General features: G+C 43.2%; 1 protein-coding gene across 5 annotated transcripts in view; it reads left to right on the plus strand.

The window, feature by feature from the left end:
* MORC4 (MORC family CW-type zinc finger 4) overlaps positions 1-14,741 on the plus strand; it is a 51,464-nt gene extending 36,723 nt beyond the window's left edge. For 4 of the 5 annotated variants that reach the window (XM_078065173.1, XM_078065176.1, XM_078065177.1 and 1 more), the window contains 4 exons: positions 1,014-1,189; positions 12,232-12,925; positions 13,222-13,505; positions 13,813-14,741. In XM_078065173.1, coding sequence (XP_077921299.1) covers positions 1,014-1,189; positions 12,232-12,925; positions 13,222-13,505; positions 13,813-13,966 — 1,308 coding nt within the window. In that variant the 3' untranslated portion in view covers positions 13,967-14,741. The remainder of the gene's footprint in view (positions 1-1,013; positions 1,190-12,231; positions 12,926-13,221; positions 13,506-13,812) is intronic. The other variant, XM_078065174.1, reaches the window with a different exon arrangement.
* Positions 14,742-14,969: the final 228 nt, after the last annotated feature.

Raw genomic sequence — 14,969 nt, forward strand, 5'->3', positions numbered from 1 at the left:
TCCTCTCAGGAAGAAGGGGTGGTTCTCTGTGCCCCTCCCCTATCCCTGCTTTCAGGCTGGCTGGCTTTATAAAGACTCTGCTGTTTTGAATTTTCAGGAGCACTGTCTCTCGGACATGGTTGCCCAGCTCCGGACGCTGAAGGGTGCAATAAGGTTGGCCGTCCTCAGGGACACTCCTTTCCTGACAGCCACCATAGCACCCATGTATCTTCCCCACCCAACCTTGCCTTTCTGCATGATTTTCCTCTTGACCCTCTTTCCCAGAGATATCTGCTAGTAGCATGTTAGATTCACCTTCTCCCCCCGCCCCCGCCCCAGTCAGGGTAGGTCAGACTGGTGAGGATAGAGGCAATCTAATACTAATTCTTCTTCTGACATCCTGCCGAGACCCAGGCATATGAATACACAGGTTTCATACCTTAATGTCTTGGCTTAATCGTCTGATCTAGAGATTGCGAGATTTCCTGGGACCGCCCTGTCCTCATTCAGTTTACCTCCCCTTTATATTCCTCCACCTTCATCATTTCTACTCTCTTCCTCAGCTGGCTCTCCCACAAGATCTTAGATGCATGTCTCTGTGTGTGTGCACTGTGAATATGCGTTAGTCTCTCGCATGCATTTCTCCAAAACCAGCCCTGACACTTGCTGCAATGCTCATTCTCTCCACCCCTGCCCGCATCACAGATCTCAGAGGAGTGAACACCCAGCCCTATACTGGGTCACAGGAGAGAATTAGATGGTGATTAGGGGGCCTGGGTGTGTGTTGTGGGTGGGATGACTCTAGGAGCCAATAAGTGAGTTGGGGAGGTCTGTTGGTGTCCAGCCGATAAGGTTATAACTGAACTGGGTTCAGTGGTCTAGTGTACATTACCTCGTGCTGTTTGTTTTGTGTAGGAAACCAGTTTCTTTTTATTTGGCCAAGTGTTTTCTCCTAGCATCAGAAGGATTTGACTCATCCTTTTGGTATTTTGTTTGAAATTGGGATTTTTATGAATCGCTTCTTTCTTTGCTAGGTATTTGCTAATCCACTGAAGATCCCTGCTATTCAAGATATGGATGAATTGAACAGTAAGACAATTGGATACGAGGGAATGGACAGTCCTAGCCGGCCTCCCTCTGTTGGAGAAGAAAGCAGGACACCTTCTCTTCAGCTTAAGCCTCTGGATTCCAGTGTTTTTCAGTTTTCCAGGTGGGTAGAAAACATAGTCTGTCGTCAGTAGTAAGCCTCGGGGTCCGTTTTCCTGTAAAGTCGGGATGGTTATCGGGTTATGTTTCTCCTAAGGCCTAGCATGGACCTCAGATGGAGAAACATGATTTGGGGGTAATAGAATTGTGTGTTGCGTGTACTTGCAATTTTTCAACATTACAACTGCTGTGTCAAGTCTGTCTGTCTCTCTCTCTCTTTTGAGGTAATCATCCGGCAAATACTCTTTTATGTATTTTGTATTCACGTTATGTTGGGAACTGTGTTAAGTGAAATAATGGGCGTGAAAACTCTTTGAAAAGCATAATGTGCAATCCAAATGTAAGGTAATATTACATAGATGAGCGTTCTTTCTTTCCTTAAGCTTAGGAATATTGAGGTCCCGTGGGGCCCCATAGACCTAGCACATGTTGGCCACATATAAAAAATAACTATTAGAAGTTTGTGCCATCAGGCAAGCCTTCTCGTTCATTGTCTCCTAGAGCCAATTGTGAGTATGAGTTTAGTTTTGGGTTTCACTTGTCCATCTTCTAGCACCTCGTCGGTACAATTTTGTTAGTCTTTATAACAGGAAGGCGCATACCTTTTCTTTTTCTTAAATAACAGGGGTATTGGAAGTGTTGAAAGATATGACTGCCCCTCTACTACCATGAGACTGGAACTCAGGACTCCTAATTAGGACATGCCTTCTCCTCTCTGCTATGCTTCTCACTTCTGGCAGGGCCAAACCATAAGGCAGGTACAGAGTTGCTCTTTAAAAGTAGAAACTTCTGCAGTCATCAGTAACGTGACTATTATATGATGGGTTATGAACTTTTCATTGTCCGTCTTCATTTGGGGTATCTTCTTAATATATTCTAGGATAGAAGCGATGGTATATACATAACAGGATAAACAAACAAACAAACAAACAATAAAACCCCCAAAAAACGACTCCTGGCTTTTCCCCCTAATGGTACTGATTCTTTTGCTTGTGTCTTGCTTTTTAGGTGGGTCTTTTCAGCTTCTCATCTAGACAAACATCTCAACATGTGTCCAAGTCCCCTATTCTGTGATTCTTCCACAATTAAGCCCTGTAGACATTGGGAGAAGCCCATGACCCCCCTGAACATGAACAAAAGGTTTCGAGAGGAAGTAAGCTATTTTAGGAGCGACACTAACAAAACTCTAAAGGAATTAAATGAGAATTGGTATGAGATCACCTAGAACGATGCCTTGGAAGCTAGGAAGCACTCAGTAACTAATGTGAAATCGGAGTCCTGTGGCAGGAGCCGTTTCTAAGATTGAACTGTGTAGCAAAATATAGTCCAGTCTGTCTCAGGGCCTTGAGTCTCATTTGAGTCTGTTCCCACCCGTAGTTTTCCAACTCCCGTTGTAGGTGGGGAGGGACATACAGTAAAGCGCTGTGTGTTTTTGAAGCACATTCTTGTCTCTCTGCTTCGATCTCCTTGAGGTGGCCATGCATCCAAATTGCCATTGGCATTTCAAGGTGTCGTAGCTCTTGAAGACTGCCCTTTCCCTGCTGCAACCACTGTCTTTTCCTTTTTCTTCAGTGTTTCTTTTGTTACCCTAGAGTGGTTTCCAGTCCCCTGAAGGAGGTCACAGACGCTGATACATGTATGTGTGTATTTAATGTGTGCAATATGGCAGTACAACCATTGGGTGGCAGACTTCATCAGGCTTTCATGGGATTTCCGTATGAATTATTTACCGAACGGCCACATCCAGATTCGGGTTTTGGCTATAGAGGACAAGCAAAGTGCATCATTTGTGTGTAATTTAAATTTGAGAATAATATTCTTTCAAGGGAAAGAGATAACGTGATCATTGATGTTGCTAATGTCATATTTTATGTAGGCTCAGTAAGCTGAGGATGTCATTTTAAGCTACATGGATAAGGGGATTCAGATTGAGTGCAAAGAGTCCGCCTTTTCATAGGGAGAAATGAAGGTACACAAGAGTTTGGTAAAATATACAGGGTTTTCTTGGTACAACAATGTTAACGAAATAATAGATTTAGTCAGGAGTTACAAAGGTCTCCTTTGTTATTATCAAAATCTGAAGCTGATAAGGGTCCTTGGGTCATGTAGCATAGCTTTCCAACTCTAGATAAAATAAAGCCCACACTATCCAAGAGAGTTTTTTAAAAGTTTTAGCGGGGTAAGTTACATGACCTAGCGGGGGCCCCCGAGGGGTCATTGGAAATAGCTTTGTGAGTTTCACAAACTAGCCAAGGGGATGGGGAGACGCGCAGTGAAGGGTGAGTTCAGCCAGGATGCAAGCGGGCATAATCGTTTAGCTTATTTCTGTTAAAGGAAATAGTCTTTTTTGTTCATTCATACTGCATATATTTGAGTGCTTGCTGTATGAAAGGCAATGTTCTAAGGCGGTGATGGGATCAGAAATGAAGGAGCTTATGGCAGTCAAAGTTATACATGTAAGTATCCCCAATACATGCTAGGTCTCATATGTGTGGTTACAAACTTAAGGTCCAAAGTATCCATTAGCGTATGGACAAAGGAGAGAATTAGTAGCTGTAATTTATTTAAATGTTTAGAGACCCCTTGAATAAACTGTATGTCAAAGGCTAATGATAAATAGTTCATGTTTTATTATTTTTTTAATTATTTTTTAAAGATTTTATTTATTTATTTGACAGAGAGAGACACAGCGAGAGAGGGAACACAAGCAGGGGGAGGGGGAGAGGGAGAAGCAGACTTCCCGCGGAGCAGGGAGCCTGATGCGGGGCTCGATCCCAGGACCTTGGGATCATGACCCGAACCAAAGGCAGACGCTTAATGACTGAGCCACCCAGGCGCCCCTTAGTTCATGTTTTAAAAGGATAACAGAAACCATCCAAATTACACTATAATAGTCGAAGGAGAGGAAGACAGACATTTTAATATGTTTAAAGGAATATTTGAAAACAACAAACACAAGGTAGAAAACAGAAGAACAATTTTCTAAGTGAATAAGATGGGTTCAGCAGCCAGTATTAACATTTTAATGAGAGAGACTTCCAGAATGGAGAAATGTGAAGTGTCATGGACTCTTTCACCAACAAATAACCATTTAACTGGAAAATATTATTAAACAAGCATTTGAAGTTCCTGGAAATTGTCCTAGAGGCATTCAGCAAATAAATATTCATTCAGGAAAATCTATGAAATCTCAGAGACAACCGCAAGAGTCTTCAGCATTTAGCTTGCTTCCGTCCCCCTCCAAGCTGTATTTTACAAAAACTTCTCAGGGAGCTCCAGTCCAGGTGGGTGTGGTCAAGAAGCTGCGGGTTCCCTCTTTCCCTAGCTCCCAGTCTAGAGCTGTGGTTTCACCTGGGTCGGACAGGCCTCCCAACATTTCTCGTGTCCCCTAGTTCTGTCTTGCTGAAGCTCTGTTCCAGGCATACCCGGAGGACCAGGTCTCTCTTCTCCCACCCAGCCCCCACTCAGGGAGGAGGCACTCCCCCAGGGACAGCGTGCTGACGATGCTGGACTCCTGCTGCTCCAGCCCCAGCATGCTTATGGGGCAGAGGTTCATGCCGGAAGCAGCAAGCCCAAAAAAATATCCCAGCATCCACATTCATAAAGAAAATGTTCTTTCTTTTATGCCACTTCTGCACAGTGGCACCGAGGTTCTGCTTAGGGCAAGAGGCCTTAAAGATGAAGAGCTCCTTCGCTCTACCAGAAGGAGCTGACTTTTATGTGGAACAGATCATGGAGCATTCCATTCGTAAAAGCATTGTCAAAAATAACGGAGATCTCGGTGAGCAGTAATTGAGAGGGCACTCATAGCTCCGTGATAACACATTACAACGAGCAAAATGGCTGAGAGGTCAGAAGTTTGGTAACAGAGAGAACCAAGGAGAAAGCCAGTCAAAAAAGACCTCTCCTGGGATCACAGTCAGCCCTGGGATTAGGAAGGCTGTGCATAAACACAAGGCTCCATTTACTCAGGAGCAGTCAGACCAGGACATGAAGTGGACTTTAAATCAGTCCGCAAGCCTCACGCAGATCAAACAACAAAAGGACAGGGCCCTCACTGGCACTAAGGGCTTACGCACAGCCTCTGACCAACCACTGGCCCTTTCATAAGCTTCTCTGACCCAGGAACAAGTCCTAGGAAACCAGGCTTAGAAAGAAATCACACATATCCTGATAGACTGGAAGACTGCGTACATGCTCAAAGTTGTGCCCTCTCAGAGGAGATTCGAGAGGGAAAAATCCAAGCCGCTATGGCCTGGCCGGATGTGGGGCCGAAACAGATTCCTTGAACTGTGATAGCAGCCTCCAAGCCACACATACATCCAATGGGAGAGGGTAAAAATCTAACTGGCTCAGGGGGCTTAAGCACAGTCTTTGACCAGTCAGTGGCCTATGCTGACCCAGGGCTGACCCCTAGGTTGCCAGGTAAGAGGAAAAACCAAGAAATCTGTTTCCTCTACAGTATACAGCCTCCGATATTCCTGCTCAGATTTCTTCAGCCAAGTCACTAAATAAACAACCAAGCAAACAACGACGTCAACCACTCAGGGAGATGGGAGCAGTAACCAGAGTGGCTGTGCTGTGTTACCTAAAACATCCAACTGTCAGGGCGCCTGGCTGGCTTGGTTGGAGGAGCGTGCGACTCTTGATCTCACGGTTGTCAGTTTGAGCCCTCCGCTGGCTGTAGAGATTACTTTAAAATTAAAAAAAAAAAAAAGTCTTTAAAAGGATAAAATAGCCAGTTGGCAGCAAAAAAAAATTATGAGACATGCAAAGAAACAGGAAAGTGTGACCTGTACATAGGAGACAAAAAGAAGCAGATAATAGAAACTGCTCTTTAAGAGACCCAGATGTTGGATTTAGCAGACAAAGACCTCAAGGCAGCCATTATAAGGAAGGGATAACTGGGTGATGGGCATGAAGGAGGGCACTTGATGGAATGAGCACTGGGTGTTATTTGTAACTGATGCATCACTAAATTCTACCTCTGAAACTACAAACCAACCAACCAGCCAACCAACCAACAAAAACAGTGTAGACCAGAGGGCAGTCGGATCACATATTCAAGGTAGTAAAAGAAGAAAGAGTGTCAAGCAAGAATCTTAAATCCAGTAAAACTCTCTTTAGAAAATGAAGGTGAAATAATACATTTCCCAGATAAATAAAAGCAGATGGAATTTGTTTCTAGCAAAACTCCCTTTCAAGAAATACTAAAGGGAGTTCTTCAGGCTGAAAGCAAGTGATACCAGATAGTAATTCAAATTCACATGAAAAAACGAGTACTGGCAGTGGTAACTAATTCATTATAAAAGACAATATAATGGCATTTTTTCCTGTTTCTATTCCTTTTTTTTTTAAGATTTTATTTATTTGAGAGAGAGAGAGAGCATGAGCAGTGGAGGGACAGAGGGAGAAGCAGACTCCCCACTGTGCAGGGAGCCCATGGGGCTCAGTCCCAGGACCCCAGGATCATGACCTGAGCCGAAGGCAGATGTTTAACTGACTGAGCCACCCAGGTGCCCCCTCCTGTTTCTATTCTTAACTAAGTTAATTTAAAGAATAATTTCATAAAACAATATGTGTATGTTTGTATATAATTTTATATATGTGTACAACTTCATTGTTGGGCTCATCCACAGATGTGAAATGTTTGACAATAACAGCACAAAGGAGGTGAGTGGGAGCAAAGCAGTACTGGAGTAAGGAGATAACACCATAATAAGAAATGAAGAAAATTTTCAATGGAAAAATAAGGTTGATCTAGGAAATTCTATAAGCATTATAAATATGGAATTGCTCTGCTTTCTTCTCTCAGCTTCCTCAAAAGATATAACATTACATAAAGTAATAATGATAGCAGTGTGTTGTTAGATTTGTAAATGCTAAACCAGAAAATATCCGTATAATATGAAAAGAGGAACAGTAGAAGAAGAAAGGAACAAAGAAGGCATGGCACATATAGAACACAGCAAGCTAAATAGCAGATGTAAATTCTGTCATCTCAATAATAACATTAAATACAACTAGTTCAAACTATCCAATCAGAAGACAGAAAATACCAGATTGGATTTTTCTTTAATATCCATATATACAGGAGATATGCTTTAGATTCAAAGATACAAATCGGTTGAAAATAAAAGAGTGGAAGCAAATAAACCATGCAAACAGCAACCATAAGAGAGCTGGAGTGCTTACACTAATATCAGACAAAACAGACTTTAAACAAAAAATGTTACTAGATATTACACGGGACATTTTATAATGACAGAGTTCATCAGGAAGATGTAATAATTATGCCTATATGTGGACCTAACAAATAGAGCCCCCCAAATATATGAAGCAAAAGCAGACAGAATTGACAGAAGAAATAGGTATCAATAAGACTTCAATGGCCCACCTTCCATTATGGGTAGAAGATCAACAAGGAAACAGAAGATTTGAAGAATGCCATAAACCAACTGGACCTAGCAGAAATGTGTAGAACACTTCATATTCTTCTCAAATGTACGTGGAATCTTCTGCAGGATAGACCGTATGTTACACCAGAAAACAAGCTTCAATAAATTGAAAGGATTTCTAGCATACAAAAGATGTACTCCAGTCCCAATGGAATTAAAGTAGAAATCAACAACAGAAGGAAATTTAGGAAATTCACAATATGTGGAAATTAAATAACAAAATAAAAAGCTTTTGCATAGTGAAGGAGACCATCAACAAAATGGCAAAGCAACCTACTGAATGGGAGAAGATGTTCGCAAATTATATGTCAAATAAGGCGTTAATATCCAAAATATATAAAGAACTTAACACAACATAAAAAAAAAACCAGAAAAAAATTTGGTTAAAAAATGGGCAAAGGGCCTGAATAGACATTTCTCATACAAATAGCCAACAGACACATGAAAAGATGGTCAACATCACTGATCATCAGGAAAAGGCAAATTAAAACTAGAATGAGATACCACCTCATACCTGCCAGAATGGCTAAAATCAACAACACAAGAAACAACAGGTGTTGGTGAGGATGTGGAGAAAGGGGAACCCTCTCTCACTGTTGGTGGGAATGCAAACTGGTGCAGCCACTCTGGAAAAGAGTATGGAGGTTCCTCAAAAAGTTGAAAATAGAATTACCATTTGATCCAGTAACCCCACTGCTGGTATTTACCGAAAGAAAATGAAAACACTAATTTGAATAGATCATATGCAGCCCTATGTTTACTGCAGCATTATTTACAATAGCCAAGATATGGAAGCAGCCCAAGTGTTCATTGATAGATGAATAGATAAGGAAGATGTTGTGTACACACACACACAGTGGAGTATTACTCCGCCATAAAAAGAATGACATCTTGCCATTTGCAACACTAGAGGGTATAATGCTAAGTGAAATGTCAGATAAAAAGAGACAAATACCATATGATTTCACTCGTATGTGGACTTTAAGAAACAAAACAAGCGAACAAAGAGAAAACAAGAGGCAAAGAAAAAAAAGAATCAAACAAAAAAACAGACTGTTAAATAAAGAGAACAAACTGGTGGTTGCCAAAGGGGAGGTGTATGGGGGGATGGGTGAAATAGATAAAGGGGATTAAGAGTACACTTATGGTGATGAGCACTGAGTAATAGATAGAACTGTTGAATCACTATATTGTACACCTGAAGCTAATAGAGCACTGTATGTTAACCATACTTCAAATAAATAAATAGCCACTAAAAAATTGAAGAAAACAGTAAAATGATTCCATTTACAGTAGCTTCAAAAATGAAGTCTTTAGGAATAAATTTAACAGAAGTGCAAGGACACCTTGTAAACTGCAAACTATAAAATATTATTGAATGAGATTAAAGAAGACCTGAATAAATGGAAAGGCATGTCGTGTTTATGGATCAGAAGATACAGTGTTGGGGCATCTGGGTGGCTCAGTCGTTAAGCGTCTGCCTTCGGCTCAGGACATGATCCCAGGGTCCTGGGATCAAGCCCCGCATCGGGCTCCCTGCTCCGCAGGAAGCCTGCTTCTCCCTCTCCCACTCCCCCTGCTTGTATTCCCTCTCTCGCTGTGTCTCTCTGTCAAATAAATAAATAAAATCTTTAAAAAAAAAGATTTTATTTTAAAAAAAAGATAAAATGTTAAGATGGCAGTATTCCCCCAACGAGCTACAGATTCGATGGTCTCCTATCAAAATATCAGCTGGCTCCTCTGCAGACAGACAATTGAGGAGTATGACAAAAAGAAAGAAAATGAGAAGATGGGACGCCTGGGTGGCTCAGTCGGTTAAGTGTCTGCCTTCAGCTCAGGTCATGATCCTGGAGTCCTGGGATCGAGTCCCGAATCGGTGGGGAGTCTGCTTCTCCCTCTCCCTCTGCAACTTCCCCTGCTTATGCTCTCTCTTGCATGCACTCTCTCTCTCTCTCAAATAAGTAAATAAAATCTTAAAAAAAAAAGAAAATGAGAAGAAACTAGTTATATAGTTGGAAAAGAATTCCTGGTGTATAAACCCACAATCAGTCCTTACTAAATGAGTGAATACAGGCCTGGAGTAAGAATCAATCCCTAAAGGGAAGAACCAGACCTTTACTTACAGAGCTAGTAGGTACTTCTAGAGCCACTAAGTAAAATCCACTTCTTTTTCTCTCATTCACACGATAGTTTCTTTCTGATTTCCTCTTCTGTGCAAAGTTTTGTCCCTTCCTTCCCATCCAGCAGTTAGTTAAGCTCTCTTCTGTCAAGGAGCTTATACTTTAGTACTTTAGGAGGGAACTTACGAGACACACACACACGCACACGGTAAAAAGCGATGTATATTATAATCGAGTGCTAAGGTGCGGTAGGAAGTCAGAAGTAGCACTTGAGCCAGTCTTAGATGCGTGGTGTTGGGTAGGAGAAGGGCATTCCAATCAAAAGAAGCAGCATGAGAAATCATAGGCATTTCTTTCGGCTGGTGTTTTTGAAGGGAAGTAATGAGATAGAAAGCTGGGGCCCAGCGATGTCCCAGCCCTGCCCCTGACTAGCCACATGACCTTGAGAAAGTTAACTTCTCTATGTCTGAGCATCCTCTTTAACAAATGCACATAAACATACCACTTACCTTGGGGTTGTTGGGAAAACTGAATGAGACCATAACACATTAAGCGCTTATCACACTGTCTGGCAGAGTAGGTGCTCAATAAACGTTTCTTACGTTTGGGAATGGAATACCAAGCTAAGGCATTTGAGCTTTCATGTTGTGGGGAGCAATAAATAAAGATTTCAAATAAGGGTGTAACACAATCAGGGCAACACCTTGGGAAGATTATTAACTTGGCAGCGGGCAGTCTGGAGGTGAGAGAAGGGGAGACTGGGGGAAGCCATTGCAAGAGCTCAGGAGAGGGAACGTGAGGTCAAACCTGAGTACTGATAGTAGTAGAACTAGGTAAGAATACTGAGAGTTTGCTGGTGTCATAACACAAATGGGACATAGGAGAGGAAACAGGTTTGACCTTGACAACGGAAGGCCAGTTTTCTACATCCTGAGACACCAGTGGGACCACGAGGAAGGAATGTGTGCTGGGCAACTGGAAATTCAGTAGAGATCAGGGCTGGAAGAATGACCAGAGGTTATAGCCAAGAGGTGGTATGAGATTACCAAAGAAAAGAAATATGGGGAGAGAAATAAGGACAGAACCCTTGGAGGTGGGAAAACAAAGAGAAGGCAGATGATTTGACTCTAATTGCCTTTCACAGAAGTTTAGTGTCGCTATCTGGTATCACATACCCTTCCTTCATCCCTCCGAAGTGACTGACTCTCTTCCTCCACACCACAGCTAAATGGGACCCTCTGCAGTGGCCCTGTTCTAGATGAATACATTTGTTCTCACATTGGCCCTAAATACTTTTGCTTTCCCACTAAGGTTGACACAGCAAGACCTATGAGGAGGCAGACCAGTTTTATTTCTGGGTGAACACTAGTTTCGAAGAACATTCAGGGGGCTGTGAGAAGCTAAGGTTTGAGATGTCTTACAGACATTCTCAGAACTTGCAGAGAAAAGTGGGCAGCCTTGAAATACTGTGAGGTGGCTGATAGATAACATGCTTGACTCTTTCTCATTGAAAATTTGAAATTTGGTTTTAACCTTGAAATTTCTGGGTTTTCTGCAGGGAGGACAAAATAGTTACAGGGGTAAAAATGAGCTGGGGGGGGGGAGGTGTCCCATCCTACTGCAGGATTTCAAATTGTCTGTGGATTTCACAGGCGCCAGTCATTTCATTAGTTCCTTCAACACTTAGTGCATATAGCAGCCAGAAATGGAAGGCGATTTGCGCTTACTCTCCTGCACTTTCCTGATGAAATGAGGGAGTGCTTGTTTGCCCTGACAGAGGGGAGTTCCTTTGCCCTAAGAGGGAAATGACTCGAATTGGCCGATTCCACTTGTTTGATTCTGACTAGGGCCCTGTGTTTTAATTAACTTTTACAAGTGAATAATGGGCAATAGCCACAGTCCGGTTGGCTGGCAAAGGAACTGCATGGTGTTCTGTTGCAATATAAAAAATGTGCCTAAGTCTTTGATGCTGGGAGGTTTTTGTGACACTTTAAAATTAACAAGCTGGCTCAGCTTTCCTCCACATACTCTACTAGGCTTTTTATGACCTTTTTTTCCATTCTCGTGTTAGGGGATTGTGTGTGTGTGTGTGTGTGTGTGTGTGTGTGTGTGTGTGTGTGGTTGTTTTGCTGCTTTTCCTTGCATTTTGGAAACTTCCAAGTCAGGCTGGTTTCAATCCTATTTTCAGAATTCTTACCAAGATCAACTTGGTCTTGTTATATCCAGACACTGACTCTCGTACCTTTTGATTTCATCTCTCCATTCAGACTAGTTGATATCTCAGCAAGGTGCATGAGGGAAGGGTTTGGAGTTCGGGGGTAGAGTTGTATTTTCCTAACCCGAAATGATCTGTGGATAACAGCTAGAGTCAGTTTTAAATGCGGGAAGTTTGGAGAGAGGCTCCATAGGATCAGAATATACCTAGCTTGTATTTTGACAGTTTAACATTTAATTCCCTCTTCTTGCAGTAAGTACAAATGGATCCTGGGAGAGGAGCCGGTGGAGAAACGAAGAAGGCTCCAGAATGAGATGACAACACCTCCTCTAGATTATTCCATGCCTGGCCCTTACAGGAGGGTGGAGGCACCTGTCGCCTACCCAGAAGGGGAGAACAGCCATGATAAATCCAGTTCCGAGAGAAGCACACCACCGTACCTTTCTCCAGAATACCCAGACGCAAGCAAGAATACCAGTCAGAGTAGGGAGGTGTCAGTCCTGTATTCAGGGGCCCAGGACCAACACCAGGGGTCCCTGCTCCCTGAAGAATTAGAAGATCAGATGCCAAGATTGGTAGCAGAAGAATCTAACAGAGGCAGCACAAACGTAAACAAGGAGGAAGTAAACAAGGGACCTTTTGTAGCCGTTGTGGGTGTTGCAAAAGGCGTTAGAGATTCAGGAGCTCCCATTCAGCTGATCCCTTTTAACAGAGAGGAGCTGGCTGAGAGGAGAAAAACAGTGGAATCCTGGAGCCCGGTGCCTTATTCCTCCGTGGCCCCTGGTCCCCCCCCTGCCACAGCCGCTGGGGAGAAGGGCCGAGGTTATGAGGAGAGCGGAGGGCGCAGTACGCCAAAGATGAAGAACCAAAGAGAGCTGGAAGAACTGAAAAGAACCACCGAAAAACTGGAACGCGTTTTGGCTGAGCGGAACTTGTTCCAGCAAAAGGTTAGGGCAACACCTTTCCACTGGGAATAAGAGATCCTTTTAACCAAGAGACCAGAGAGTCGCGGCTCTTGACCGTTTCCTGCTCTGAGGCCTTTACACAGCAGAAGCCATCGACTCGTTCTGTGTGGTGTCTCAGATTGAATGCCCCCGAGTGGGCTTCCCGCCCCTGTCTGGGGATCGCGCTGGGCCCTGAGTGGAACGTGTACGGAGGAACCGCGGAGTGAATGTATCAGGGACCCGTTTCAGCGCGCGCCTAGCATGCGGGGCTCATTGAATTTCTGTTTCTTGGGCTGCAGGTGGAGGAGCTGGAGCAGGAGAGGAATCACTGGCATTCTGAGTTCAAGAAAGTCCAGAGCGAGCTGGGGACCTACACCGCCCAGGAGACGGAAGGCTTGTACTGGAGCAAGAAGCACATGGGCTATCGCCAAGCCGAATTCCAGATTCTGAAAGCTGAGCTGGAGAGGACCAAGGAAGAAAAGCAGGAACTCAAAGAGAAACTGAAGGAGACAGAGACGCACCTGGAAGTGCTGCAGAAGGCTCAGGTCTCCTACCGGACCCCAGAGGGAGATGACCTAGAAAGGTTAATTCCCAGGGTTTAGTTATCAGCTTGGGAGTGCTAATGGGAAGCATCCCTTAGGACCCCCAGTGACTGGCCATAGCTAAGGGAGGAAGCCTTAATTAATTTATAGGCCACCAAGGATCGAGGAATTGCTTAGAGAGCTGCAGTCAGTCTCCCTGTGCTTGGTGGCACCGTGCTTTCTTCTTTCTGTCTAGCTAATGGACACATCATTGTTGAGAGACGTAGGCCCATTTTTAAGGAGCTTCATTTTGTTCTGTTGGCTAATGACTTCATGTCATCTCTTCTGCCCCCTCACTCCATCATACAGGGCTTTGGCAAAGCTTACGCGGCTGCGTATCCACGTCAGCTATCTCCTTACTTCTGTCCTCCCTCACTTGGAGCTTCGTGAGATCGGGTTTGACTCAGAGCAAGTGGATGGGATCCTGTATACGGTGCTGGAGGCAAATCACATACTGGATTGAGCACCGGACTATATACTCTATATACCCTTCTATACCCTACCCTACCCTACTCTACCCTACTCTTGTCTTGTCTTCTCTCCTCCCTTCCTCTCTCTCCCTCTCCCCCTCTCCGCCCCCTCCCTTTCTCTCTCTCTCTCTCTCACCTTTATGCCTTATATAGAGAATCTTTGAGTAAATCCTGGCTCTCACTCAGTCTGCTTCTTATTCAGTTTTGGTGTGGAGAAGGAGGCTAGTTAATAGGCTTTCGGGAGTTCCAGGAACAGAAAAGCAATAGTCACCAAGCCAGGTGACCTGAAAGCTTTAATTTTCATGATGTAGACAATTTGGCCTGTTTTATATCCTTTCTGAAATGGTTTGTATTCATTTAGGTTAAATGAGTCGGCAAATACTGGGTCCAATGTGGTAGATGTTTGGGGATAAATTAAGAAGTATAATTCATGGTTGCAGCCTTCAAGGATCTAATAACCTAGTTGGAAGTGCAGGACACACACCAAGTTAACTAACTGTTACAAGTGAGTGGTACAAACATGATAGAGAAGTTCTGGGGGAGGCAGTTGAAGGAAGGCATCACATCAGAAATGGGACCTAAACTAAGATTTGTTTCAAGAACGAGTATGACCACACTGTCAACAATGGTGACAGTGGTGGTTCTTTAGGGGGTAGGATTATGGTTGATATTTTTTTCTTCTTGCTATCTTCCTGCCTTTTTCAAATTTTCTATAATAAACCCATTATTCTTCTTACATTGGAAAAAATAAATTGTTTTTAAAAAGAATGAGTAGGTTTGGATTCAGATATCAGTTGAGAGACTCCGTTGAACATATAAGGTAATTTTATATTTACAGTTCATGTTATATTTAGCATTACCTCTGGAAGAATAGCATGAACAAAAGCGTGGAAAAAGCTGGAATGTGAAAAAGACGTTTGGTAGAAGTGATGGGTTAATGTAAATGGACCTGAGGTTAAATCATGACCCATCTACTCACGCTCACATGGCATTTGC

This window comes from Halichoerus grypus, chromosome X (genome assembly GCF_964656455.1).
Source record: "Halichoerus grypus chromosome X, mHalGry1.hap1.1, whole genome shotgun sequence".
NCBI classification, from domain to species: domain Eukaryota; kingdom Metazoa; phylum Chordata; class Mammalia; order Carnivora; family Phocidae; genus Halichoerus; species Halichoerus grypus.